Genomic DNA, 24,727 nt, shown 5'->3' with positions numbered 1-24,727 from the left:
TAAGATTTTTGTTTGTTTGTTTGTGAGGCAGAGCTATAGAGGTGGAGGCATAGGGAGAGGAAGAGAAAAGAAGAGCGGAATAGGTAAAGAGAGAGAGAGAGAAACTCTTCCTCCCACTAGGTTCACTTCCCAAATGTGTCAACAGCGAGGGTGCACCTGAAGCTTCTTTTGGGTCTCCCATGTATCTTGCAAGAGCACACGCTCTGGCCATTTTTTGTTGCTCTCCCAGGTGCATTAGTAGGGAGCTGGATTGGAAGAGGATCAGCTGGAATTCAAACCAGCTCTCATCTGGGATGTGTGCACTGCTGGTGGCAACATAATTTGCTAAGTCACTGTACTGGTCCTGAATATCTTTCTTAAATGTGTGTCTTCAGATTGGCTTTTCCTACTGGTGCACAGTTTATATGTTTTTCTGCCATGTCCCTAAATATATTTTTTTAATGCTTAAGTCCTGTTTCCTTAGGTCTACTCTCATAGGGCCTTTTATGCCTACAGTTTTCCTTGGGCAGGAAGTCGCAGGTGTTTAGTACTTGGGTTTGATGACAGTCACAGCACAGGGTGCAGCTCCTAGCTTGGGGAGGGGCTTTATTAGTTGATATATGGTCCCTATGAACAGATGGTGACTGGTAGCACTTGCGTACCTAGTGGTCACCACTGGGCTGGCATCATGCCAAGCCCTGCTTGTGTATTATCTTGTTTGCTGTGCACCCCAGCCCTACCAGATGGGTATTCCTAACTTTATAGAGGAGGAAGTGAAGGCTCAGAGAAGTTGGAGACCTCACATGTTTTTGGGGAGGGCTACAGGGTTGGGCCCAGAGCTGCCTCTGCCTTTACCATTGACCTGTTCTGGGTTTGCTGTGAGGTGTGGAGTTGCAGACTGTGCCAGTACCTGTGCAGGATGTCCTCCTGGATTGCCAGCAGCTGGGCTATCTCCCCAGGGGCGCCACCCCTCCTTCTGCTAAACCTGAGAATTGCAGCCACCCAGTGTTTTCTAGCTCTTTCTGCCCTTTGGGGTGACCTGGAATGTGATAGTCACTTGCACTGGAAACCAACCTGTTTGCTGGGAGAAAATAAGGTGGTGTGCTTTTGCTGTAGCTTATCTCTTTCCTGTGGGTGCCTGAGCAGGTCCCGGCTGACCAGTACAGGAGCTTGGCTGAGAGTGCGCTTTTGGAACCCCAGGTGCGAAGATACATCATCTACAACTCGAGGCCTGTGCGGCTGGCCTTTGCCGTGGTGAGTGGAATAACTCTGTCCTGCTCCTGTGGCAGTGCTGGGACACTCAGCATCAGGTCCTAAGGAAGATTGGGAAGTTGGGACCTGATGACTCGGCTGCGTGGGGAAGAGCAAGGCCACAAGGGCCTGGACTTGATCTCAGAGGAAGTTAGAGGGAGGGGCTGGTAACCGGGTCTCCACATGTAGTAAGGTTTATTCTGAGCAGAGCTCAGGCTGTGGATTTGCAGACCCATCTGGGGTCTGGGCTTTGTGTCTGGCCCTGGCCAAGATTTTTCTGCAATCTGGGATTTGTTTTCTTTTCCTGTTCAACAGAAGAACCCATTTTAGCATTTTAGCTCCAATCAGTTGTATGTATCAATGCACTTATGCAAACATGCATATACCTACATATATACATAGATGAACACACATAGCAGAGGCGGAATTTGAACCCATTCAGCATGTGTGCTCTCAGCCATAGAGAACAGCTCTCAGCTGTTCTCAGTGTGTTAATGGTAAGATAGTGCACCTGCCTTCCACACTGCCAGAGAGAAGGGGAAGGGTTGGGAACCAGCATTTAATTTCCTAACTCTGAATCACCCCTGCAAAGGTGGCTTTTTATCGCCATTTCACAAATGAGGAAACTGAGGTTTAGAGAGGGGTTCTGGTTTTCCCAAGGCTCCATAGTGATCTAAGGATCCGTGTGGGGCTTGTGTCTAAAGTTTATCTTGCTCCAGAGCTCCAGTTTCCTTTACAGTCAAGCTAGGCAAAGCTCAGGAGTGGCTAGGGACCCCTTTCTTTATAGACATGGAGTAGGAGGTCATCCCACAATCCAGGTGTTGCATGAGCCTCCTACAGGCCATGGGGACCTCTTTGAGTCCAGCAAAGGTGTAGAGATTTCCCCAGGGTGATAACACTGCAAATGGAGCTCATGTGTTTGTGACCTGGGGTACCTGATCATGCTCTCTTCCTGGATTCTGGCAGGTTTTCTATGTGGTGGTATGGGCCAACATCTACTCTACCAGCCAGATGTTTGCCCTTGGCAGCCACTGGGCAGGTGTGCTTCTCGTGACCCTGGCCGCCATGAGCCTGACCCTGACCCTCATGTTTGTCTTCGAGAGACACCAGAGAAAGGTGAGCTTGCTACTCCTGTCATGGTTCCAGCAGGAGGTCGTCAGGGGCCCAAGAACCTCATGTCAGAGCCTTCACTTTTTTTCTGCCTCAGATAATTTCTCCAGCCACGACAGTGAACACTAACCCATATGCCCAATGACTGAAAGGAATCGAATCACACGCGTGATTACATTCGCTGTTTGCTACCTAATCCTTGTGGATTGTTTTTCTGAGAGCAGGCTGTGTGTTGGGGGAGTCTGGAAGGAAGACACTGGTGACCAATATCCTGGGAGTAGTTTAGTTAACTGAATCTTTTCACATACCCCACATCCCTGGGTGTGTGTCAGTGATATGCCCTGGACCTGAGCAAGGGAAGGTTGGAGGCGTCCTCCTGGGATGCTGCTGTGGTATCTTAGCAATAGCTATGCCTCATCAAGTCCCAGCCCCACCCCTGGAGGCAGAGCAAGTGTACTCAGAGTCGAGGTAACTTGCTCTGAATCCCACGGTAAATGGCAGAGCCAGGTTTCAAACTCGAGTCCTCTTGATTCCTGACCATCCTCAGAAAGGAAGTGGATGCAGGCTGAGCCCTCCTAATCTGAAAACCTGTGCTTCATGTTCCATAACTTTGAAAGCACAGATGTGATGCCCTAGGTGGAATGTTCTACACTTGACTTTAGGGGGCTGACTGTTCTCAATCAAATGCAGACTTCACTGACCGAATATATCAGGCTGCCTTCAGATTAGAGGTACCAGGCATATTTGAGATGTAAAGAAGTTTTGCGTTCAAAGATTTGGAACATGTCCTCCAAGATATCTCATGATTTATATGCAAATATTACAAAATCTGAAAACATCTGAAAGGGGAAGCGCTTCTGACCACAAGCACGGTGGACAAAGGCTGCTCTGCCTGTCCCTCCTGGCGGATGTGCAGTTCACTCATGGGGTTCTATTTCTTCAGCGACTCTGTTTTGCTACATTCTGGCCACTTCCTAGGTTGTAGACCTTTGATGCTTTGCACATTAATTCATTAAACTCCCTGTCAGCTGTCTGGGCAGAGGCTGTTCTACTCATTTCACAGATGGGAAAGCTGAGGCTCAGAAAGGCTCAAGGAAGTAGGTCAAGGCCATGCTGCTACTAAATGGCAGAGCTGGAATTCCAGACCAGGATGCTCAGGTTCCATCCTGTGTTCTTAGGCCCTCCTGCAGTATGGGCGGTCTCCTGCTGGCGTACCAAATTGCATAAACTGGATTTGTGAAAGCAGTTCATCTTTTTAAGCTGGGCATGGTCTTCAGGGACTCAAGTCGAGGTGACAGCCACACTGCATTCCATCCAAAGGCATTTCCTTGCCATTTCCCACTCTTGAAGGCCATGTGTATTCCTTGGCTCATGCCTCCCCCTACTGCATCTGCAAGGTGAGCAGTGGACAGGCTGGCTCTCTCTCGTGTCCCCTTCTCAGTCTCTCTGGCCTGCTTCCTCTGCTGTGAAGGATGCTATGATGACTGTTTAGCTTCCTTTTGTCAATGGCACAGTCACATGTTCTAGGCAAGAGGGTGCAGCCATCTTTAGGGTACTGTTGTGTTGCATGCCACACCAGCACTATTTTACCAGTTCCTTGGAAGTCCCTGCCCATTCACCCTGCAGCCCTGCTCAGAGCTGAGCTCTGAGATCCTCAGCACAGAGGTACCCTGGCCTGCTCACAAGGGAAGGGCAGGTTATTGGGTGATGAACTCCATATGATGCCTGTGTTCATGGGGATAGACAGGAATTTTATGGTTTAATCATTCTGTAAAGGTGACAAAACTAATGCCATTCCTGGACTTTCTGGATGCTTTCATGGCCCTTGTGATTGGCTATAAAAACATAAAATTGAGCTAGTTGCTACTGCCACAAGACGCTTTTTTTGGGGAGAGGAGAGAGCAAAGTGATCTGATCTACCAGAGGCAAGCATAACAATCTGGCTCCTGGCAGGTGCTTCGAGGATGTGGCATCTTTCACACAGTCCACCCTGCTTAGCTGTTCTGCTTCCCACTTCCACTCCCCCCACTTTTTTTTTTTAATTGTGCTGGTATTTCTGAAGCCCTGGGAGTACCAGATAAAGTGCTGGGCACAGGTCATGGAGAGGACCATCTTGAGGTCTGTGCTCATAGATGCAGCATGGAGGCCCCAGGTCACTGCAGTCACTGTGTGCTCATTTGTAAACTCTGCCAGGATCTGTTCCTTCCTAATACTGACTACCATTTAGGAAGCATTTACTCAGTGCTTGAGGCCTGATGTCTGCACCCAACAGCAACTTCCTAAGTGGGCAGGGTATTCCTGCCACTTCCTAGCTGCAGTAACTCCTTAGGGCCTTGTATGCTGTGATTCCCAGAGACCCATCCCTAGTACAGTTAGGCACTGTACTAGGCACTATGCATAGGTCCTATGCTGACCAAGCAGGTGCACCCACCTTTCTATTCCCAATGTCTATCACAGCTCTGTGTACCCTGACTGTGTCCAAAACCCCAAGTTAAGAGCTTCACATACAATTTCAACAAACTGTCATCACATTCCTAGGAGGCCAGTACACTCTATTCTACAAGTGAAGGCAATGGGGTTCTTGGGTAGGACATACCTTGTCCAGAGCCACACAGTCTGGAGGTGCACCCAGGGCTTCCTGACACTAGAACTGACTCACCTTTTACAGGAGAGGCTGTAGAGGAGACCTTAGGGCGAGGATTGTCTCATGGGGTCTTGGAGTGGGACGGTGTGTGTGACCATTACCCAGAGCCTGGCAGATCCCTGGCAACCCGAAATTCCTGCTAGCGGCGGACACTTGTCTTACAGGCCAACACCAACACTGACCTAAGGCTGGCAGCCGCCAATGGAGTCCTGCTGAGACACCGGGTGCTACTGGGGGTGACGGACACAGTAGAAGGATGCCAGAGTGTGATTCAGGTATGGTTTCTGGGATGGTCTCTGGGGTGGCTCACCTTGAGACTGGGCTAATTGCAAGAGGAAGCCTCATGCTCGTTCAGCCTGCACAGCCTGTCTTGGAGTCTGCTGATGGCTCTGATTTGCTCCTGCTCCATGCTGGGCCCTGTGGTCAGGGAAGATGCTGAGCGGCCCTCAAGGTCCCTGTCTGCCAGCGCTCAGGGGCTGCAGAGAGCAGTGGTGCACAGGCACACAGCTACATCAGCCTCCTGGGCTCTGCAGCAAGGGGATGGCTCTGGCAAGGCTGGGAGGCAACGAGGCAGGGGGCTGCCAGCAACTGGCCTTGTAGGTGGAGATAAGGCTCGAGCGTGGGATCAGCTCTTGCAGGCCTTGTTTGACTGGCTTCATCGTTGTCTTTGAATGTGGTGGGGAGATCTTAAAGTGACCCATACAAGGTTACTTAGTGGTGCGGACACAGCTGGGGCTAAAAGCCCTGGGTTTCCTGAGCCAGGCTGGCCATGGCTCTGGTCGTTTTGCATCTTCCCAGTAGGGATGCAGAATCTCTTGGACACCATGTCCATGTTCTTGCCACTCATGGCCCGAGCTCAGGGGACCTGGAGGAAGCACCATATCCATGTGCCTTGCACATCCTGTAAGAGTTTGCTGAGAGCCTACAGCTAAGTGTTTTAATTTCTGAAGCAGTATTGTGGGATGAGGTATTACAATGTCTAGGATGTCCTTTAGATTCACTAGGCAGGGGAGAGTGAGTGTGGGGGGTTGGCGATGCGTGAGGGTACAGAGGACACCAGAGTGGCTGTGTTTGATTATTGATTAAAGGAGAACAGGAGCTTGATGCATCTTATTTTGTGCATGTTTAGAAATATAGTAAAAAGCTTTTTTTTTCCCAACACTGTGAACCATAGTGGGTTAAGCTACTACTTGTGTTGGCATCCTGTATTGAATGGAATGTTGTCCCAGTTGTCCCGTTTCGGATAAAGCTTCTTAGTTGAGAGCCTGACAAATCAGCTTGTGGATGATGGCCCATCATGGGGCCCCTGGCACTCCTGTGGGACACCTCGATGCAGTTCCTGGCTTCTGGTTATAGCCTGGCCCAGACTAGTCTGTTGCAGCCATCTTGGGAATGAATCAACTGTTGGAAGAGCTTTGTTTGTTTCTCTGTTTCTTCCTTTTTATCACTCTGCCTTTCAAATAAACAAATAAAATACATCTTTACCAACATCTACTGAAAAATATCATCTTGAAGATAAGACAGTGGGGAGACTGGTAGGCAAGAGGGATGTGACCTTAGTGTGTTGGACCTGTCACTGGAAGGAGGGAGAGGGTCTGTGGTTGGAGTTGTGAGACAAGGACCACCACAACATTGATTGATGATGAGGGGGAGATGTAACTCTGACAGATGTCATGTAATGAGTGAACATGAAGTTCATCCCTGTGAAGTTGAACTTGACCTTCTAGGAACTGTTGAGGTTGAAGCCGAAAGAGAGGTGGGGTTGGAATGAGGGTTTCTTACCCTACTGTTTGTAGAACTTAATAGTTGATAATCTCAGAGCTGGCTAGGGTGTGGGATTGGCCTGGTTGCAGGGTCTGATTCCACATAGAAAGGTGCCTCAGCACTGACGATGGAGGTGGCAGCCCTGGCCGTCCACATGGTGCCAGGAGGATTTGGAGTCTGACTGCCATGCTCAGCGACCTGTGGGAGTTGGGGCGAATGCTGCTGGGGTCTGGGCTGGGCATTTTCTAAGTTTGCACACGGAGCCCTTTTCCCAGCTGCTACCCTAGAGCCATGTGATCACATGTGAGGCTCTGCGAAAGAACAGGGCGGCACAAATGTCTGCCAGCAACAGGATAAGCTGGGTACTCTCTAGACGGGTGAGCTGCAGGAGGGGGACCGTTCAAGGCTGAGCTGGCATTGAGCCACAGCAGTCACAGCAGCCTCTCCCCACAGCTCTGGTTCATCTATTTTGACCTAGAGGACTGCACGCAGTTTCTGTCTGACCATGTTCGGGAGATGAAGATCAGCCAAGAGGTAAGATGTCTTCACTGAGACTCTTGCTGTGACAGACCCAGGGGCTGTACTGTGCAGGTGGCCTCATCTCAGCATTGCGAAGATGTCTCCAGAGATCCTTGAGAGGAAGGATGCTCTGGTGCACCCTGTGGGTGCTGTTGTCCAGGGCATCTTGACTGTTTCCCTGCCTATTGTTTTAATTAATCACACCTGCATCTCATTTGGTGGATGATTATTTCTTTATAACATGGTGGGGAGTGTCTAGCCTGACAGCTGTATAAGGCCCATTAAATCATCTGGTCTGGCGCTGCCAGGGCAACCACAGGCAGGAGTCAGAATTCAGTAGATCCGAAACAGGCTTATGTTTAAACCGATCATTCTGTTTGGCCCATGAATAAGGTTATGAATACTCTTGTGGGGGAACAAAGGGGTCGTGCCCCGATGATGACAATAGTAATAATAAATTCTGGCAGATCCAAACGTGTCATGGATTTAGACACCTGTCCGTTGTTCAGTTTCTCTCCTCCCATTTCTTCAGAAGATCAGAGGGATCCTGTTCAGATTCTACGGGGGGAGACAGGTTCTGGTGAGACCCGCTGCCACCTGCCATCATAGGCCTGGTTGATGATGCTCATCTTCAGGCCAGGCCTCTTGGCTGCAGGTTGCCTAGGCTCTCACCCTTGCTCAGCCTTCCCTGGACCTGAAAGTGCTTGCAGCCAGGATTGCAGTCTTACCCTGGTCCTGCCTCTTTAGTGCCTAGTGACCTTGAAGCCTCAATTTGTTCATCTGCAGCCTACGATTAGAGATACCCACATCCCAGGCTGCTTTGAAACCAGAGAAACCCATGGAGGGAATGGCAGTCCAGAGGGACCATGGCCTTGTGGGGCAGGACGTGCTCTCATGTCCATGGTTCAGCTCACTGTGCTGCTGAGGTCTGCATCTGAGTCTGTCCTGGGATCCGTCCCCTGCTGGGCCAGCAGCTTGGGGAGGGAGAGCCTCCCAGACCCCACCAGGCTGGTTATGGACTGGACACACAGGGCACACTCATGCTCCACTTTGTCTCCTTCACAGTCTTTGCTGAGAAGCAGACTGAGCCAGTTATGCGTCGTCCTGGAGACTGGGGTGAGCCCCACCGCATCAGTGACAGCGGAGGGGCCCACGGACCTGGAGGACGCCCCTCTCCTGCCCAGCAGTGCTCGTCCTCGGGAGAGAGCACTTATGCAGACTGAACTTCACCAGCTGGTTCCTGAGGCTGAGCCAGAGGTAAGGACAGCACGGCCATCACGGCACACCCTACATGGATTCCGGGGTCCCGACACTGCCTGTTGTTGCCGCTTCCTGGGAACCTGGCTTCTTGCAGCTGATGGAGACCATTTGGGTGTTCTAGCCAAAGCCACTTTGTGCCTGTGTCTTTAACCCCAGCACTTTCTAATAAGTATAGGAATCATTCTGTACTTATTATGATTTTATTTTGGTTGTACTTTTTAATGTCTTGGATATGATTTAAAACATTTTAAAATTTAGTATTGATTTGAGGTGGAGTTGGTGGAGTGGGAGAATGAGTGAGTGCACATTTCCTCCTATCTATTCCTTCAGTCCAAAGTTCCTACAACAGCCAGAACTGGGCAGGCTGGAGCCAGGAGCCAGGAACCCAGTCCAGGTCTACCATGTGGGAGGCAGGGCTCATGTCTTGAGCTGCCCAGCTACCTCCCAGGGTGTGCATCAGCAGGAAGCTAGGACTGGGAGCAAAGCCAGGACTTGAACCCAAACTTTCTGATGTGAGGTATAGGCAGCTTTTAAACTCCTAGGCCAAATATCACCCCAGATATGGTTTTTGATATTTGCATTGGATGGGTAAAAGCATTTTGGTGGACTCTGGCTTTGTTAATGGTGAATATACTGATAAATACTTGGGTCTTGACTAGTCAATCAGTTTTGTCTATTCGTTTATCCCAGCATGCATGCATGCATCTATCCATCCATCTGCTGCATTTACAGCTAGCAGTCTGAATGTTTTGTACATGCCTGTTGAATTTTTATTCCTCCAGCAGTAGAGGTCTGCTGAGTCTGGCCACCCCAGCTCTCTGTCCAGTATGGCTAAATGTTGGGAGAACAGAAATCTGAAACTATGGTTTGTGGCTTACATTCGCTGCTCACCCCGAGGACACCCTCACTGTGGGGAGAAAGGCAGTGAGAGGTGACCACCATGATGTCTGCGGCTTCAGCGGAACTCTGGCTTTGCTCTTTAGCCAAGAGCGTTGGGGCGTCAAGATCCGGAGTCGCTCATACCTTCTTCTTCCTTCTGGTAGGAAATGGGAGCCCTGCCGATAGCACTCTTCAAAAGGGAAGATGATAAATGTAGTAAATCCTACCAGAATCCCATTGGCTTTTTTTTTTTAAATAAGATCATGTGCTTACAGTGGCATGCATGTCTGGGTTTATGTGCAATAATCCATTAAATATAAATCTTTCAAATAATTTTTTTCAGATTTACTCAGACCAATCACAGTGCAATTTGCTGTCATGAATATTTGGTGTATGCGCACTCAGGTTTTGAAAGTAGTTGCCCCTTGTAGTTTCAACAGGAAAGTACAAGCTTCTGGGTCCCAGGGTGGGTCAGCCCCTCCTGTTTGACCAGGAGCCTGTCAGGTGTACGGTGCTGGGGCATGCCCTCTCTACTCTGCGTTGCTTTCTTTCTTCTTTGGTGGGTGAAATGAGCTATACTTTACAGCTGCATTTGTTATAAAGTGGACACGAGAACTGTGGAATTGCATAAGGGATTCCCTCATTTCCCTATAATCCTTCCAGCTGGATAAATAGAACTTGAGAGAGAAATGTGTTCAGAACATATGTTCCCTCTGATTTTTAACATTATTTTTTACATTATAATCTGCCATTGTGATAAAATTTCCCATCTCGGGTTGGGTGTTTGGTGCAGTGGTTAAGATGGTTCCTGCCGCCTGCCTGGGAGGCCGGGCCGAGTTCAGGGCTCTTGGCTTTGACTTTGTTTAGACTCAGCTATTATGGGCATTTGGGATGTGAACCAAAGGATGAAAGATTTCTCTGTGACCCTGCCTTTTGGCCTCTCTTTCTTCTCTGCTTTTCAAATAGTTAGAAGTGAATAAAGAAAGGACTTAAGTTACCATGATGGCCACTTTAGAGCATGTTGTTTCATGGCCTCTGATGGTACAACCCATCACCACCTGCTTCACTCTGTCTCTCCAGTACAGCTCCCCCTCATTGGACGAAGCTCCCCCTGCCCCTCCTCTCCACTCTGCTTTGTGTTTGATTCTGTCACCCTGGGTGCTGCCTATTGATGACAGATCATCTAGCAGCTGTCTTTTTGGGATAAATCCAATTTTTAAAAAAGATGTATTTATTTGAAAATCAGTTAAAGAGAGGGAGAGATAGAGAGGGACAGGGTGATTATCTATCTGGTGGTTAATTTACCAACTGGGCACAATGGCCGAAACCAGGAGCTTCATCTGAGTCTCCCATGTGGGTAGCTGGTACCAAACACTTGGACCATCTTGGGCTGCTCGACATGGGCCAATACCAGGGGACTGGATTGGAAACAGAGCAGCTGGGGCTGCTGGTATTGCAGGCGGTTGGCCTTACCTGCTATACCATAATACCAGGCCCCTCGATCTAGTTTAACAAGGGCTCCTTTAATATATAGGAGTGCTTGTTTAATGGTATCCACTGGGTTCCTTGTGTAGCTTAATGGGAGTATTTCCTTCTTCTCTCCACATTTTCTTCCTGCTTACCACATGTACCTTACTGATATATGGACACTGGAATGTGGAGATGTAGGCAGGTGCAATTGTCGCTTTTGCTGGTGCTCTAAGGTTGCATATCTCTGTCATGCATATCATTATTACATCCAGCAGTTGCTCACCCACAATGGGGATGGGAACGCTGAGATCTCAAGCAGCCCAACCCCCGTGAGTCATAGGGCTGGGGTTCTGGGGTTCCGGCCAGCTTGGCCTGGCCTGGCCCACTAGTTCCCCATGAGCCCTGTTCTGGGTTAAGGTGCAGGAGGATGGCATAGTTGTCTCTGCATGTCTAAGCTCTGCCTGCTCCTCTCCAGGTGCAGCCTCATGGCCCTGACTTTGCCTCCCTGCCTCTTCTAGGAAATGGCCCAGCAGCTGCTGGCAGTGTTTGGCGGCTACTACACCCGGCTTCTGGTGACCTGTCAGCTCCCCCAGACCGTGGGCACACGGCACATGGACTCTCCAAAGGTCCCCTGTCCCTGCCAGCTCATAGAAGCTCATGTCCTCGGCGCTGGCTGCTGCCCGTTCCTGGCCAGGTGACCTAGGGTGAAGATAACTTGTTTTCCTCTAAGAAATGGCAAGCCCCAGGCACGGAGAGACACGTCTGGGGCCCTACAGACATGTCTCTAACCTTCGTAGAAGCTGGTGGCTGCTGGGCTGGTCCCACTCCAAGCTACCCTAGGCTGTGTAGGACCAGGGACTTGGATGGGAGGGCCAGTGTCCCACCCCTCTCATAGAGAGCCCAGAGACCTGGACATGAGCAGACTGGGCCAGTCATGTGTCCAGCACTCAGTCTCAGGGGATGATTGGATTCCCAGCATCTGCACAACAGGTGGGGAAACTGAGGCTCAAGGAGGACGGTACTCTATGGCGATGTCCCTGGACATCTCCGTTTTAAGGCTTTCTAGTCCAAAGAAGAAAATAAGTGCATTCTCAGAAGTTCCTCCACTTTCAAGTTCTTCTTCCCCACATCACCTGCTAGCCACAGGCCACAAGAGACAGAAACGGAAGGGACCACGAGCGATGGGCTGTTGATGGGAGTGCTTGGAGCAGACTGGTCCTGTTTCACTTGACTGATTTTGTCACAGGCACGCAGCCCATGGTCATGGTTTCTGTTGCAGCTGGAGGGTGACATTCGTGTTTCCTAACACTAACATTGTCCTGGAGTGAATGTGATGAGCGCTCAAGATCCAGAGGCCAGCTGGATGACCCAGAGATGCACAGGCCCAAGTGCAAATGCACTAGCCTGGTACCCTCACCTGTGGTTTTGGCCTCGTCTCCTACAAACCCCCTCAGGAGTTGACACTCTTTCCTGAACTGACATATGAAGTTTCATTAAAAACCTTGGAGAACATGGAAGTAAAAGATAAGTTTATTTTGGTGCAAAAATGTTCAAAATCTGTGTATCTGAGGGATCTTCAAAAGGCTCGTGGAGATGTGTATGATGAAAACACTGTGCATGAGATTTAAATTTTTTTGTTTGCACTGGAATATATTTACAGTTTTATTCCATTTTCCCCAAGATCTTTTGGAAGCAGCTGGTTTATCTTCTAACTGTTGGACTCCTATTCATGTCTCAGAACCCCATTTTCTATGCTCCTCCTCTGGAAGCCCTTCCAGTGCAGGCAGCCCTGTTTATTTTCTGCCCCCTTTTAATTCTTGACAAAGCTGCTGCCTGTGCTCATGTTTTATGTTGTCAATCCTGCTTTCCTGAGCATGTGCTTATTTTTCTAGCTAGATTAGAAATTCCTCAAGGACAAAGACTTCATTTTATGCTTTTCATGCATGACTGGGACCTGCTAAAGGGGAAAAAAAGTCCTGTGGATTGATTGTTTTGCCGTCTCCATAGCAGCCCTTGCAGCTTGTCCTCCAAACTCAGTGGAATGGGGAGATTGGTATGGACTTGGTTCTGGGCCCAATCTGCCACTTCTTGACCAGTAGCTTGCTTTGGCTGGTCCTCAGTTACTCATCCTTTTGCTGGGTGGATTGCATGATTCTTAAGGGTCCTTCCAGGAACCAGGTCCTGGCATTACTAGCTTATCCTGCTCTCTCCCGGTCCTTAGCCAGTTATGCTTTAACTAGACACAGAAAGGTTTCTTAGCTCCCCCTGGCTCCAGTGGCCTGGGCCTGATAACACTCCTGGGCAGAAGTTTGGCCTGGCTTGCAGAAGGCCTGAATTTTTATCCCAGATCTACTACAACCTCTTAGCTGTGTCACCTTGGCTGAGCCACTTTTATAACATGAATCTGGTGAACTTGGATTGTAACCACGAGGGTGACTTGCCAACAGAGCCAATTATTCACTTTCTCCGAGGCAGAGAAGGGCGACCCATGTATGGATCAGCTGCCTTGGAAGGGATTGTTTCAGGTGTCTGTCTTCAGCCAAGTCCAAGGACAGGTTTGCTGAGCGAAGTTATTCACAAGGTGATCACCAGCATTGTGAACTGGCCCAGAAGAAATGGTGATAGAATGCGATCAGTAGAAGCCCATGTTTATCATCTGACCAGAAAATCCTGGTGAGTGATACCAAGGAAGAAGAATATGCCTGTCGGATAACAAAGCTTACAGAGCCCTTGCTGTGTTCCGTCCTGCCCTTCCTTTAGAGCTTGGAGTGGTCTCTCTTGGTGGGTGGGGTCCTCAGGGTATGCTCATGTTAGACATTTCTCTGCATCTGAGCCAGTTTCCTCATTCATAAGATCTCTGTGACCTCTGTCCCACCTGCTTCACAGCAGATCCACACTTGAACCTGCTCCTACAGCTCATGGCTCCGTGTAAATCCAGGCATGGCCACAGTGTGGCTGGTGCAGCGTCATCACCGAGTGAAGGCAGCAGCTCACTGCTTGGGTTCTCATGTCACCTTTGGTCATATCCAGGTTCTGCCTCTTAGGAACAGCGTGTCCTTGCATTGGATCTCCTCATTGGGGGAATGAGGAGAAGATGAGCCAAATGATGGGTTCCTGCAAGGGCTAAATGGTATTAAAAATGTTGAATGCTTGTAACTTTGACAAACTGGAAGAGAATTCAATAAACTGTTGCTATTTTATTTAAAACGGTTTCTCCCTGTCTTGTATTTAGAGAGTGTCTGATAGATATCTTTGTCGATATGGTAGATCACCGTAGTGGAGCATGTGTTTAGTGTGCTTCAGACTGACTTCAGACTCCAGCCCATGGGGTGTATTTATGTGAGTACAGATTCTAGACGAATCTCTCTGTGGGTCATGCCAGTGGATTGTATACAGCAGGGAGTTTCGGCCAGATGCTCACCCTCTGCCGACATCCTGCACCTCCATTTCCTCCTCGGTGATAACTGGACAGCTCAGGGCCTGGTCCCTGGTGGAGTCTATGGAAGGGGCTCAGTGGATGGAGGCTGCAGGATGCTGTGCAGGATGCTGTTTTCCACCTGCGTCTATCCACAAAGCTTTCACCTTGTGGCATTCCAGTCTATCCTTATTGATTACAGTTTTGTTGGTCCTATCAGGGACCAAAATGGAGAACATCTTCAACTATGATTGTAAATTTTTTTCTTTTTTTTTTTTTTTTTAACTTCCAGCAAATTCTTTCTAAACAATTTCCCAGTTTAAAAAGTTGATGTATAATGTACACACATTGACTCACCATCTTGAAGTGCTAAGTGGTTTTTTCCTATATTTGCCAGGTTGCACAACCATCAACACACTTTAATTCTAGACTTAAATTTCATCATCACTGTCCCACACAGACACCCCGTATTCATTTGGAGTTACTTCCTGTTTCTGCTCTTCCCAACTCCCAGGCAACCACTGCTCTGTATTGTTACGTTTCTTCTAAGCAGAATCACATGACACGTGGCTTTTTGTGTCTAGGTATTTTTGTGTAGTGTCTTACATTTAGATTCATTCCTCTTGCAGCATGTCTCCGTACTTCCTCCCTGTCTGTGCTGAAGAGTGTGTGGATATATCACATTTTGTTTAGCCACACATTCGACCCTCACACAAATCAGTGGGAGCTGAAACTTAATTAAGTTCTTTATCCGATTAAGTATTTAGTCCCGTAATTTTTACTTGTATCCAGTTTTCACATGAAATTGTCCATCTTGTAATCTATTTCCTTCAATATTTCACTTTACTTACTTTAAAGTCTTAATTCTCTTCTGTCTCTCCTTTCTCCATCAACTCTTGTTGGTCTTATCTCCTGATATTTTTGATTCAATGCCACGTATTTTTTTAAATGAAAAAAAAAATTGAAACCAGGCTCTTGTTCTTCTGGGAAAAATCTGGCTGGGATAGATTTGACCTTTGAATGCTATTCTATTTCTGATTAGCCCTTACTCTGAAGTGGTAATCTTTTAGAAGTTTTAGCTGAAAACTTTAAAAAAAATCCATCTTAAAAAATTATGATTCCTTCTTCGTGGTGATTCCTAAGCCTCTGGTGTTGTTTCTCTCAGGCTGTGAGACTACTGGAAATGAACTCTTCTGCCTCTTGGACCTTGCTTGGACTCAGCAGGTGCCTTGAAGGGATCAGAAGCCCTCAGAGAACCTCTCTTCTTTCCTCCAGCATCTTAGCTCTTCAGGTGCAGACTGTTGGTAGCTCTTATGCATCCACTCAGATTTTAAGGGAAAACGCCTCCACTTTTACACTGCTGTCCATATTAGGACTAACTGATCAGAGAGAAATTAGTTTGCCAGTGGTTGGAAGTAAATCCAGGTGTGGGTATTTGGCACGGGTAGGTAAGATACTGTTTGAGATGCCCACCTCCTGTGTTGGAGTACCTGGCTTTGAGTCTCCAACTCTGTTTCTAATTCCAGTTTCCTGTTGTTGCTCACTCTGAGGCAATGGCTCAAATACTTGGATTTTTTTCCACTCACATGGAAGACCAGATTGAGTTGCCCACTCCTGGTTTTGTGTAGTCCAGACCTAATGTGTGGCAGGTATTTGTGGAAGAAAGCAGCAACCCCTTCTCAGATTCTTTTTCCCTGGATGGTTCTGAGTGAGCTAGCCAGTTGGACTGAGAAATCGAGCTCAAGGCCCTGATTGCTGCCTGTTGTGATGGTCTACACAGCCCCTTAGTGGATTAGTGGGTGACTGCGTAAGTCAGGTGCCCGTAAACAGACAGAAATACAGAGTAAGTTGCCTAGGGGAGGTTTACTAGAGATAAAGTATTGACTTTAATGGGATTAGCATAATGAAAGCCTGGTAGAGTGAGAAGTAAGAACTGTCTAGAATACAGGCATAGCAGATTAAGGAAGCAACCACAACCATTATGACTGAGCTGGGGTGTCCAAGGAAGGGCCATGCATACACCATCCCATCTGAGACCTTGAACCTTGTTGGGAAGGACATGGCTGTGGCCCTTGATGGTAGGGATGTTTCTAAGATGATATTTTGGCAGAATGTTCCAGAAATCTCTCTAGTGATATAGGTGACATTTCCAACACAGAGATCCTGCAGCATGAGGTGGTTGGTACCACTTAGCAATGAGCAGCTTCGTCCTGGTGCCCTGCAGTTGGGGAGCACCCCCAGCAGTCACCTTTTCATGAAAGTATCCCCTTGGGGGTGCTCCCCCACTTGCAGGGCACCAGAAGGAGCTAGCTGCTCATAGCTAAGTGGTACCAACCACCTCATGCTGCAAGATCTCTGTATTGGAAATATCACACGACAGCAGCCCGAAATTGGGGAAGCTTTGTGTGCCTCAGGAGACTGCTGAGATGTGCACACCAGAACCAAGGACAGCCTTTCCTCCTTCAGGGTCTCTAGCCTTCTCTCAAAGAAGCTCAACATTGCCAGTTATGAAAGGGAAAATGCTTAAAGCGCTGAGCTCTGCTCCTGGAGAACAGGTGATGAATGACCAGTCTGGGGTCAAGTGCAGTCACTGAATGTCTCTACCATACCTGCACTGAAGAAACAGGCCCGAGAGATGTCCCTTCGCCCTTGACTCCTTGTGAGGACACCCTAGCAGGCACCATGTGTGAGGATGCAAGATGTCACCTCCCACTGGGCCTGCCTGTGCCTTCACCTGGGACTTTAACAGCCTCCAGAAATGGAGAAACATCTGTTTCTAAGTTATCTGGTTATTTTATGAATAAATATTTATTTATTATTTTTATTAGAAAGTCAGATATACAAAGAGGAGGAGAGACAGAGAGGAAGATCTTCTGTCTGCTGATTCACTACCCAACTGACAACAACAGCTGGAGCTGAGCTGATCTGAAGCCAGGATCCTGGAGCCTCTTCCGGGTCTCTCACACAGATGAAGGCTCCCAAGGCTTTGGGCCATCCTCAACTGTTTTCCCAGACCACAAGCAGGAAGCTGGATGGGAAATGGGGCTGCTGGGATTAGAACCGACACCCATATGGGATCCCAGTGCGTGCAAGGCGAGGTCTTTAGCTGCTAGGCTACCGTGCCAGGCCCCTGGTTACACATTTTGTTGGAGCTTCCCAAATGGGCTAAAGACACCGTTCATCTTGAAGACGTCTGATATTGCTGTTTGTCTTTGTGGCTTTGAATCCGACCATGACTGTTCATTGTCTTCAGGATAGAATTGGACTTCTTTGCCCTGGATATGAGGCTGTGAATGGTGCACGGCCCCTCTCCTTCCCGCCATGCCCTGACTCAGCTCTTCCCTTCATCCATTTGAAAAAAAAAAGTTTTTTTTTTTAAATTTTAATTTTTATTCACTTGATGAGAGAGAGAGAGAGAGAAAGTGAAGCCAGAGCTGAGAATTTTATTGGGGTCTCCCAAGCAAGTATCAGGGATCCAGTCATTTGAGCTAATAGTGGCCTGGCTGCTCCGCCCCAACACACAGTCATTCTGAACTCTAACCTGCACCCCTCTTGCACCCTGGATGACCCCATGTTACTCCATTTTCTATTACTAGAATAAAGTACCTGCCCTTGGGGACTTGATAAGGAAAGGAGGTTTATTTTACTCAGAGTCTGGAGGTCCAAGGGCACGGGGCTGGATCAGCACAGCTCTGGGGGGGATCTCAAGGTGGGTGGTGTCACAATGGCAAGGGAGAGGTCACATGGCTAGGTCAGAGGCCCAGGAGTGGTTGGGGTGGAAGGAAGTGGGAGGAGATGGAAGGCTGCCTCCCACCTGAGGCCAGTATTCTATTGACCAAATGATCTCCGACTACGCCCTGTCTCTTTAAAGGCCTCACCACCTCCTAACACTGATACCAAGCTTACAGTCTGTGAAGCTGTGGGTGGGGGCCACACTTACACTGAAATTCAAACCATAGTGCACAGTCACCACTTCATGCCTTAGTTCTCCTACTTGGCTGATTTTCCTCTCCTTTCTGAAGCGGTTTCCCCTCCTGCTGGCTTGGCTAATTCCTTTGCACCCTTTAGAAAATTTAGACACCATTGTCTCCAGTAAGGGTTCCTTGAATTCCTAAGTCAGTTGTGCAATTCTCATTTCTTTGCTCCTGAAACTGGAGTGAAGTTGACAGACTGCAATGTCTGGCTCCCTGGTTAACATGGGATGCTGTTGAGGTTTCTGGCATATGACTCATGGCTTCAGGTCACCCTGTATGTCTGCTCTGACAGTGCATGGATTGACTGCACAGCCTGCCCTTCTATTCCAGGAGGAGTCCATCAGAGAAGGGCAGAGTCGTGCATTCTGACTGCATATCCTTCTGTAGCGTTTCCTTTACTACTCGGCTTCTAAGCAGAGCCTTGCTGGCTTCCTCAGCAGGAGCTGACAGCATCTCCAAGAGACATTCACTGTTGATGAAGAGAGATGGCCAGACCTCACTGCTCCGCATTCACCAAGCAGGGCTGGGAAAGGCGTAAAGAGCAGAGACATGACCTGCGAGGGACCAAGGACTTTAATGGGAGGCAGCTCCTCTGCGGCCCTGGCTGTCCCAGGAGCTGGAGGCACTCCAGCAGGTGCACAGGCATGGCTCAGACATCTTCTCCTCCAGGGGAGTTTGTGAATCCGTCATCATGACTCCTGCTCACCAGCGATTCCTCGTGGAGGTCCCCAACAGTTGCACAGCTCAGGCCCACGTGGGGGCCACTCATTAGAATACTCAGGGTCTCCCCAAGTTGCATCCCTTCTTTTTTTGGGGTGAGTGGCGTGGGCATCTCTGCTGCACACTCCTTCTGTGAGAATCTTCGCTCAGATCTGTAAGAATGAAAAAAAGAAAATGCCAGGGCAGGCTTCTGAGTGACACACAAGAAAGCTGATATGCTTATGAGGGGACTCCTCAAATTGCTCATGGCTTAAAAAAATCCTTCTTGTTTGAGGTAAGACTGACCTCAAGCTGCATTAAGTGATGGGGAATGTAGCGTTTGCCACTTCAGCATGACCTAACTGATCCTGACAATTACACATCCGCAGTCCCCATCTGCAGGTGGGCCTACGTGGATACACCTCACTGTGTCTCATCCGCTCCCCAGCCTGCTGGGCAGGTCATATGTTCTTGTGCCTCTTTGACTGAGTTGTATGTTGCAGCTCTGAGCTGGAGGGTCAACTCAAGTTCAATAAGTGGCCAGGACATAATTTAAAATGTGTCAGACTAGCACCAGGAACCTTCAAAAGCATCTAATATATAGTAACTAATAGAGAATCACCACTCGAGGCTTTAGGCTGGCTCATTATAGGTTAGACTCAGCACTACCAAGAACCTAGCAGGCACCTGGGCAAAGGAAGGGGGGAGGTCCCAGCAGGAGGTGGTGTCTTGGGGACCCTGGCCAACTGCACACACCCAGTTGTGGAACCTACTGAGGGCCCGCGGATGATGCTGTGTGGACATTCTTGGGTTGGTTGAGGCAACACTGTCAGGAACCCCCTCTCTGTCTTGGGAACAGCAACAACAGAAGATCTTGGATGCCATGTTCTGGGGGCTTTGGGAAGAGGAAAGGGCAGTGGGTGTCCAGCTGTGCAGGCCTGAGCCCTGAAGCCCATTGTTGTTTCAGTGGTGGGTCACACTGGACCCTCCCAAGCCCCCTGCAACTCCCTCTGGCAGCTACGCCTGCTTCTCCATACTGATCCTTCCCCTATTCTGAAGTTCTACCTGTAGAGGGGATTTGCCACCTCTGCTTGGCTAGGGTTTACCTAAAAGGACACCTTCTTGAGTCAGCTATGGGAGGAGGGGACAGATTCCAGCACCATTCTCCTGACAGAACCACTTCCTAAATGCACACAAGAGTGTGGCTGGCTCTGAAGTGGGGTAGGGGAGTTGCCTAGTGGGGTCCAGGTTGCCTGGACTGGGTCTTTGGGCCCACCTGTGCAGTGGGTGCCAGATTTGTGAGCCCTGGGCATGGGGGGTCTGGTGGTGCCTGGGTTGGGCAGCCTGGGGCACCAATGGCACTGAGGGAAGCTCACTGCCACCCAGTGGCACGCTTGTGGGGACTTGATGTGTGGGCTTGCAGGGGTCAGGGAATAGCACAGGTGGGGATGTGCAGGCACGTGGGGTCTCATGTCCAGGATTGGTGGTCTGACCGTGGAATGCATGTGTCAAAACTGGGCCTCCTTGGTGGAAAAGATGAAGCAGTGGACGGCTAGCCTAGATACACATGGAGGTTATGGCAGCCCACTGGGGCCTGCAGAGGATATCTGGTATCATAACAGAGGAAGAAGGGCAGAACAAATTGGAAAACTACCCCAGCCAAACGATGACAGCTAAAATCTGGGAGAATGGAGATTCGGACTATGTCAGCCAATGGACATCGGAAGAGTTTCCTCATCCTTGGATCAGAGGGATTAACAGCATTTCAGAACTATCGAAACCACTTGGGCAGAATCCTTCGAGCATGCACCATATCAGGACCCTGGGGTGATATTGGGTGGCCATTCCCCATCCCTGGGTACTGGAGTGTTTGGGAGGTTGGGTATGGCTTCTCTCCTTAACTCCCCGCTTCCCCCAGAAACAGGGAGAAGAAATAGAAAAAAATTGGAAATAATATCACACCCACTTTCCTCTAACCCTCAATTCTTCCCAACCTGACCAACTAGGTAAACATCATAGAGCCCATGGCAGTGGAACTCCAGCCCATGCAGGACAGGCATGGACAAGCTCATGTTGAGGATTGGGGTTGCCGTCTGCTTGCTGGATGTGTACTCTGGGTGTGTTCTGTCATCAATTTGAGCCTCACTTTTGTATCTAGAAAGCAGGTTTTGTCCCCACAGGGGATTCGGTGTCTAGCCGAATGTGGACACTGCAGCAGCAGGGACAACTCTTTCTATTGTCTTCCTTCCCTTCCCCTTCTCTTTCTATGGCTCCTTCTGGGACGGATCCCATCAGGAAGCTCAACCTTGTTAGTTTAAGTTCTGACACTTTTGCTCACTTGTTGTGTAACTTGACCTTGCCTGTGCATTGTCCTGCGAGGGATCTTTCCAGCATCAGTGACCCCAAGTTGAAAGTCTTTTTTTAAATTCATTTTTAAAAAGTTTTTATTTACTTATTTGAAATGCAGAATTAGAGAGAAAGGAAGAGATAGAGACAGCTGCTGTCTGCTGGTTCACTCCCCAAATGCCCCCAGCGGCCAAGGCAGGGCCAGGCTGAAGCCAAGAGGGTACAACTCCCATTTGGATTTCCTATGTGAGTACAGGAACTTGGCCAACATCCACTGTCTTCCTAAGCACATTGGTAGGGAGCTGGATCTGAAGTGGAGCAGCCGGGACTCAAACCAGCACCCATCTGGGATGCTGGTGTCACAGGCAGTTTAACCAATTGCATTACAACGCTGGACCCTTGTCTTATTCTTGAACAGTTTTTCCTCTTGCAGATCCTGGCCATGTCCTTGCTTCCCTTTTGCTGTCGCCGAAGCCCCGCTGTGACCAGTGTACACTGGGTTCACTCCCAGCCCTATCCTTGGACACCAGCATACTACCTTCCAGGATCCTCCCTGGCTCCAGCCACTGTCATCACACATTTGAACTGGGGTGATGGCTCTCCCTTACTTTTTCTGTTTCCCTCCTCCTGGTCTTCCCTCAGCTCACACAGCCTTCTTACAATAGAAGTCTTCTCACAACAGAAGTCAGATCCTGTCACTCTGGCCCAGGACCTTCTGGTGTCTTCTGCCAGTGGTGCCAGATGTGTCTTTGTGTGTCTTCCCCACCTTCCACTCATGGGACTCCTCCCAGGAGGCCCAGCTCCAGGGGGCATGCTCTGGTCTAGGTCCCTATTCAGTTCTTCCTGTTTTGTCCTGTGGTTGAAGCCCTGCTCCCAAGCAGCACCTCCTCTCCTTGCCCACTCTTTGTTCACAATCTTAGCCATGACATTGAACCCTGGCTGTGTTTCAGCACTGCCTAGAATCCATTTGCTGCCAAGTGCTATCTTCCTACTGATCAGTGCATGCAGGCCAAGAGTCTCCTTGATCTCCTGCTGGGTCTGCAGGATGAAGCATGGGGATGCTGTTGACAGACATGTGTGGTGTTGATGAGGGAGTCTGCACTTTATTCTGCATTGGTTCTAGGTGCTATCACCAGGGAGCACTGAAATTAGTTTTCATTCTAGGAGTGTCACAGCCTGCTGGGCCCTCTGCTCGATGCCAAGCTGACTGATGGTTTATGGGAATCAGTGGATCTGTTTCCTATCCTGCCCTTTCCAACCACCCTCACCTGCTTCCCTCCCCACCGCCCCATCCATGTTTTGGGGACAGTCTCACTATTCACTTTGTTTCGAGTTAGACATGGGGACTGTCTCTCTTTTCTGAGTCCCTCCCTTCCACACCTCCTACAATGAATCACGCATCTAGGCCTAGAAGTCAGCCTCATGAACAGCTCCTACACCGGCTGCCACCTTGCATCCCGACAGCCCTCACAATGATAGCAGCTGCCCTGATGGCTTCTTTCTGGCAGCCAGAGTTGCCCCTGCCCCTCATGGTGCCAATCCCACCAAGTCCATGCCTCCACCCCCGAGTGGCTCTCCTGTTTGCCTGCTGGGACTTGGTCCAGCCTCTGACCCTGTGACCTCATCATTTCCTTTCCTCCTGGCTCGCTGCCCTTGAGGCATCACCACTGTGCCTTTTCTCAAGCTGCTCGTTCCATTGTCATGACTTTTTCTTATTTCTTGGCATGTCATGCTTGAAGACTGAGCTCGGGGGCACCATCTCCAGTACTTAGGATGACTTAGGACTTCTCCTTTGGGTTCCTCTCCCCCTACCCCCGGGCCTTCTGTGTGTCATGGCTCTCCCCTCTCCCTACACAGTGTTTGCCTATACAATAACATGGGCTCAGTAGGTATTTGTTGAAATGGCTGTATTTTTGCTACCTGTGTTTTTGTCTATAAATATATCTTTTATTTAAAAAATATGTTCAGCAGATGTTTATTGAGGACCTACTGGTGCCAGGCACTGTGGGAAGTGCTGGGCTTATGGCAAAGCATTCCTAATCTCAGGGAGGCAGGGGCATGGGGCTGCACCTGGAATAGATGTCCTTTATGTACCAGCCAAGCAAAGCCACACGCCTTCTCTGACCGTGGAACCGAGAACATCCCCAAAGCACTCTCCCTTCTCCCTGCCATGTGTAGCATTTACTCTCCCTTTGTACAAAATAGGTACAAATGCCCCTTTCTGAGGTCTCCTCTGTGACTCCAGTCTTAGAAGTTAATGGGAAGACACACGCCAAGGTGCCAAGAACACAGACCTTCACTGAGTGTCTTACGCAGGTCCGTTGAACTCTATGGACCCATTTCACTTTTGCATCCACTGTGAAAGGCGAGGTTGCGTTGTCCTGTTTTCCAGGGAAATGAATTGGGCTTCAGAAAGGTGACTTGCCTGGGTATCACAGCTAAAAAGGATAGCTGGGATTTTAAGGTGGTTTTCTCTGAAGCCAGAGCCTGTGTTGCCCACGGCCTCACCCTCCAGGCAGTTATGCAGTGAGTTCTTATTGTCCCCTGAGAATTGATTGGCAGGCTGCTTTGAAAGGCACAGGTTCCGTGTGGAGTTTGGCAGAGCAGCTGTGTAGTTTAAGAGCATGTGTTTTTTTCATCGGATGGACTCGGGCTCCTGTCTCTTGCGCTTTGCTATGTAATTTAGAGCAATTCAACCTCCTTGAACTTCAGTTTGCCTACCTGTGTAATGGGGTTGGATGTTAATCACAATGTTGTTGTGAGGGTTGGGTGATATAAAGATACAAAGCACTTGGCGTGGTAGCTGTGAAGGACCATGCAGGAAAAGCACCCCTCCCAGTGAGGGTGCTGCTTCCTGCAGTACCAGTGCCTTCCTCTAGATGGAAGCAGGAGCCACAGAGACGAGCTTTGGGTTGTCCCTGTGAATCTCAGCCTCCAGTGAGGCTGCCACACCTTAACCAGAGAAAGATCAACAGAGAAAACTCGAAGGGTTTCTGCAATTGGGGCAGCGCTTAGAGGGGCTGTTCGGTACAATGGGAGAGTACTGGGATCCAGAAAAAAAATGCAGACAGGCCAGTGGGGAGTCACTGTCTGCTTCCTCTAAGCCACGAACAGGTGTCCAGAAATGGCGTTGATATTGTCCCCTTTAGTGTAGCAAAAGGGCTCTCTCCCATTCACCTGCAGCTGGCAGAGTGGGCAGGAAGCCAACTATGATGTCAGAGATGGAGAACCAGGGAATGCTGGGGACAGTGTGAGGGGTGGGGTTTGGAGTGAACCACAAAGGAAGGGAGGAGGGCGAGCATGTGCTAACTCTAATGTCCCATCTCTGCCCATGACACTTATCAGAGTGGCTGGGGTGGTCCTGCCTCCTTGTCTCTTCCCCTTCTTGAAATAGACTAGCGAGGCACATTCTTTCTA

The 24,727-nt window shown here is 49.2% G+C and overlaps 1 protein-coding gene across 4 annotated transcripts in view; it reads left to right on the top strand.

The window, feature by feature from the left end:
- TMEM268 (transmembrane protein 268) overlaps positions 1–24,727 on the top strand; it is a 127,126-nt gene that overhangs the window by 8,071 nt on the left and 94,328 nt on the right. For 2 of the 4 annotated variants that reach the window (XM_040963340.1, XM_040963338.1), the window contains exons 3-7: positions 1,126–1,233; positions 2,197–2,346; positions 5,149–5,259; positions 7,202–7,282; positions 8,333–8,524. In XM_040963340.1, the coding sequence (XP_040819274.1) occupies positions 1,126–1,233; positions 2,197–2,346; positions 5,149–5,259; positions 7,202–7,282; positions 8,333–8,524 (642 nt within the window). Of the gene's footprint in view, positions 1–1,122; positions 1,234–2,196; positions 2,347–5,148; positions 5,260–7,201; positions 7,283–8,332; positions 8,525–11,394; positions 14,084–24,727 lie in introns of those variants that run through there. The other 2 variants (XM_040963336.1, XM_040963339.1) reach the window with 2 other exon arrangements.

Source organism: Ochotona curzoniae, unplaced genomic scaffold (genome assembly GCF_017591425.1).
Source record: "Ochotona curzoniae isolate NIBS_2020 unplaced genomic scaffold, NIBS_Ocur_1.0 scaffold_3208, whole genome shotgun sequence".
Taxonomy (NCBI): Eukaryota; Metazoa; Chordata; class Mammalia; order Lagomorpha; family Ochotonidae; genus Ochotona; species Ochotona curzoniae.
Note: the sequence above shows the minus strand (reverse complement) of the source record. Positions and strands in the feature narration are given on the sequence as shown.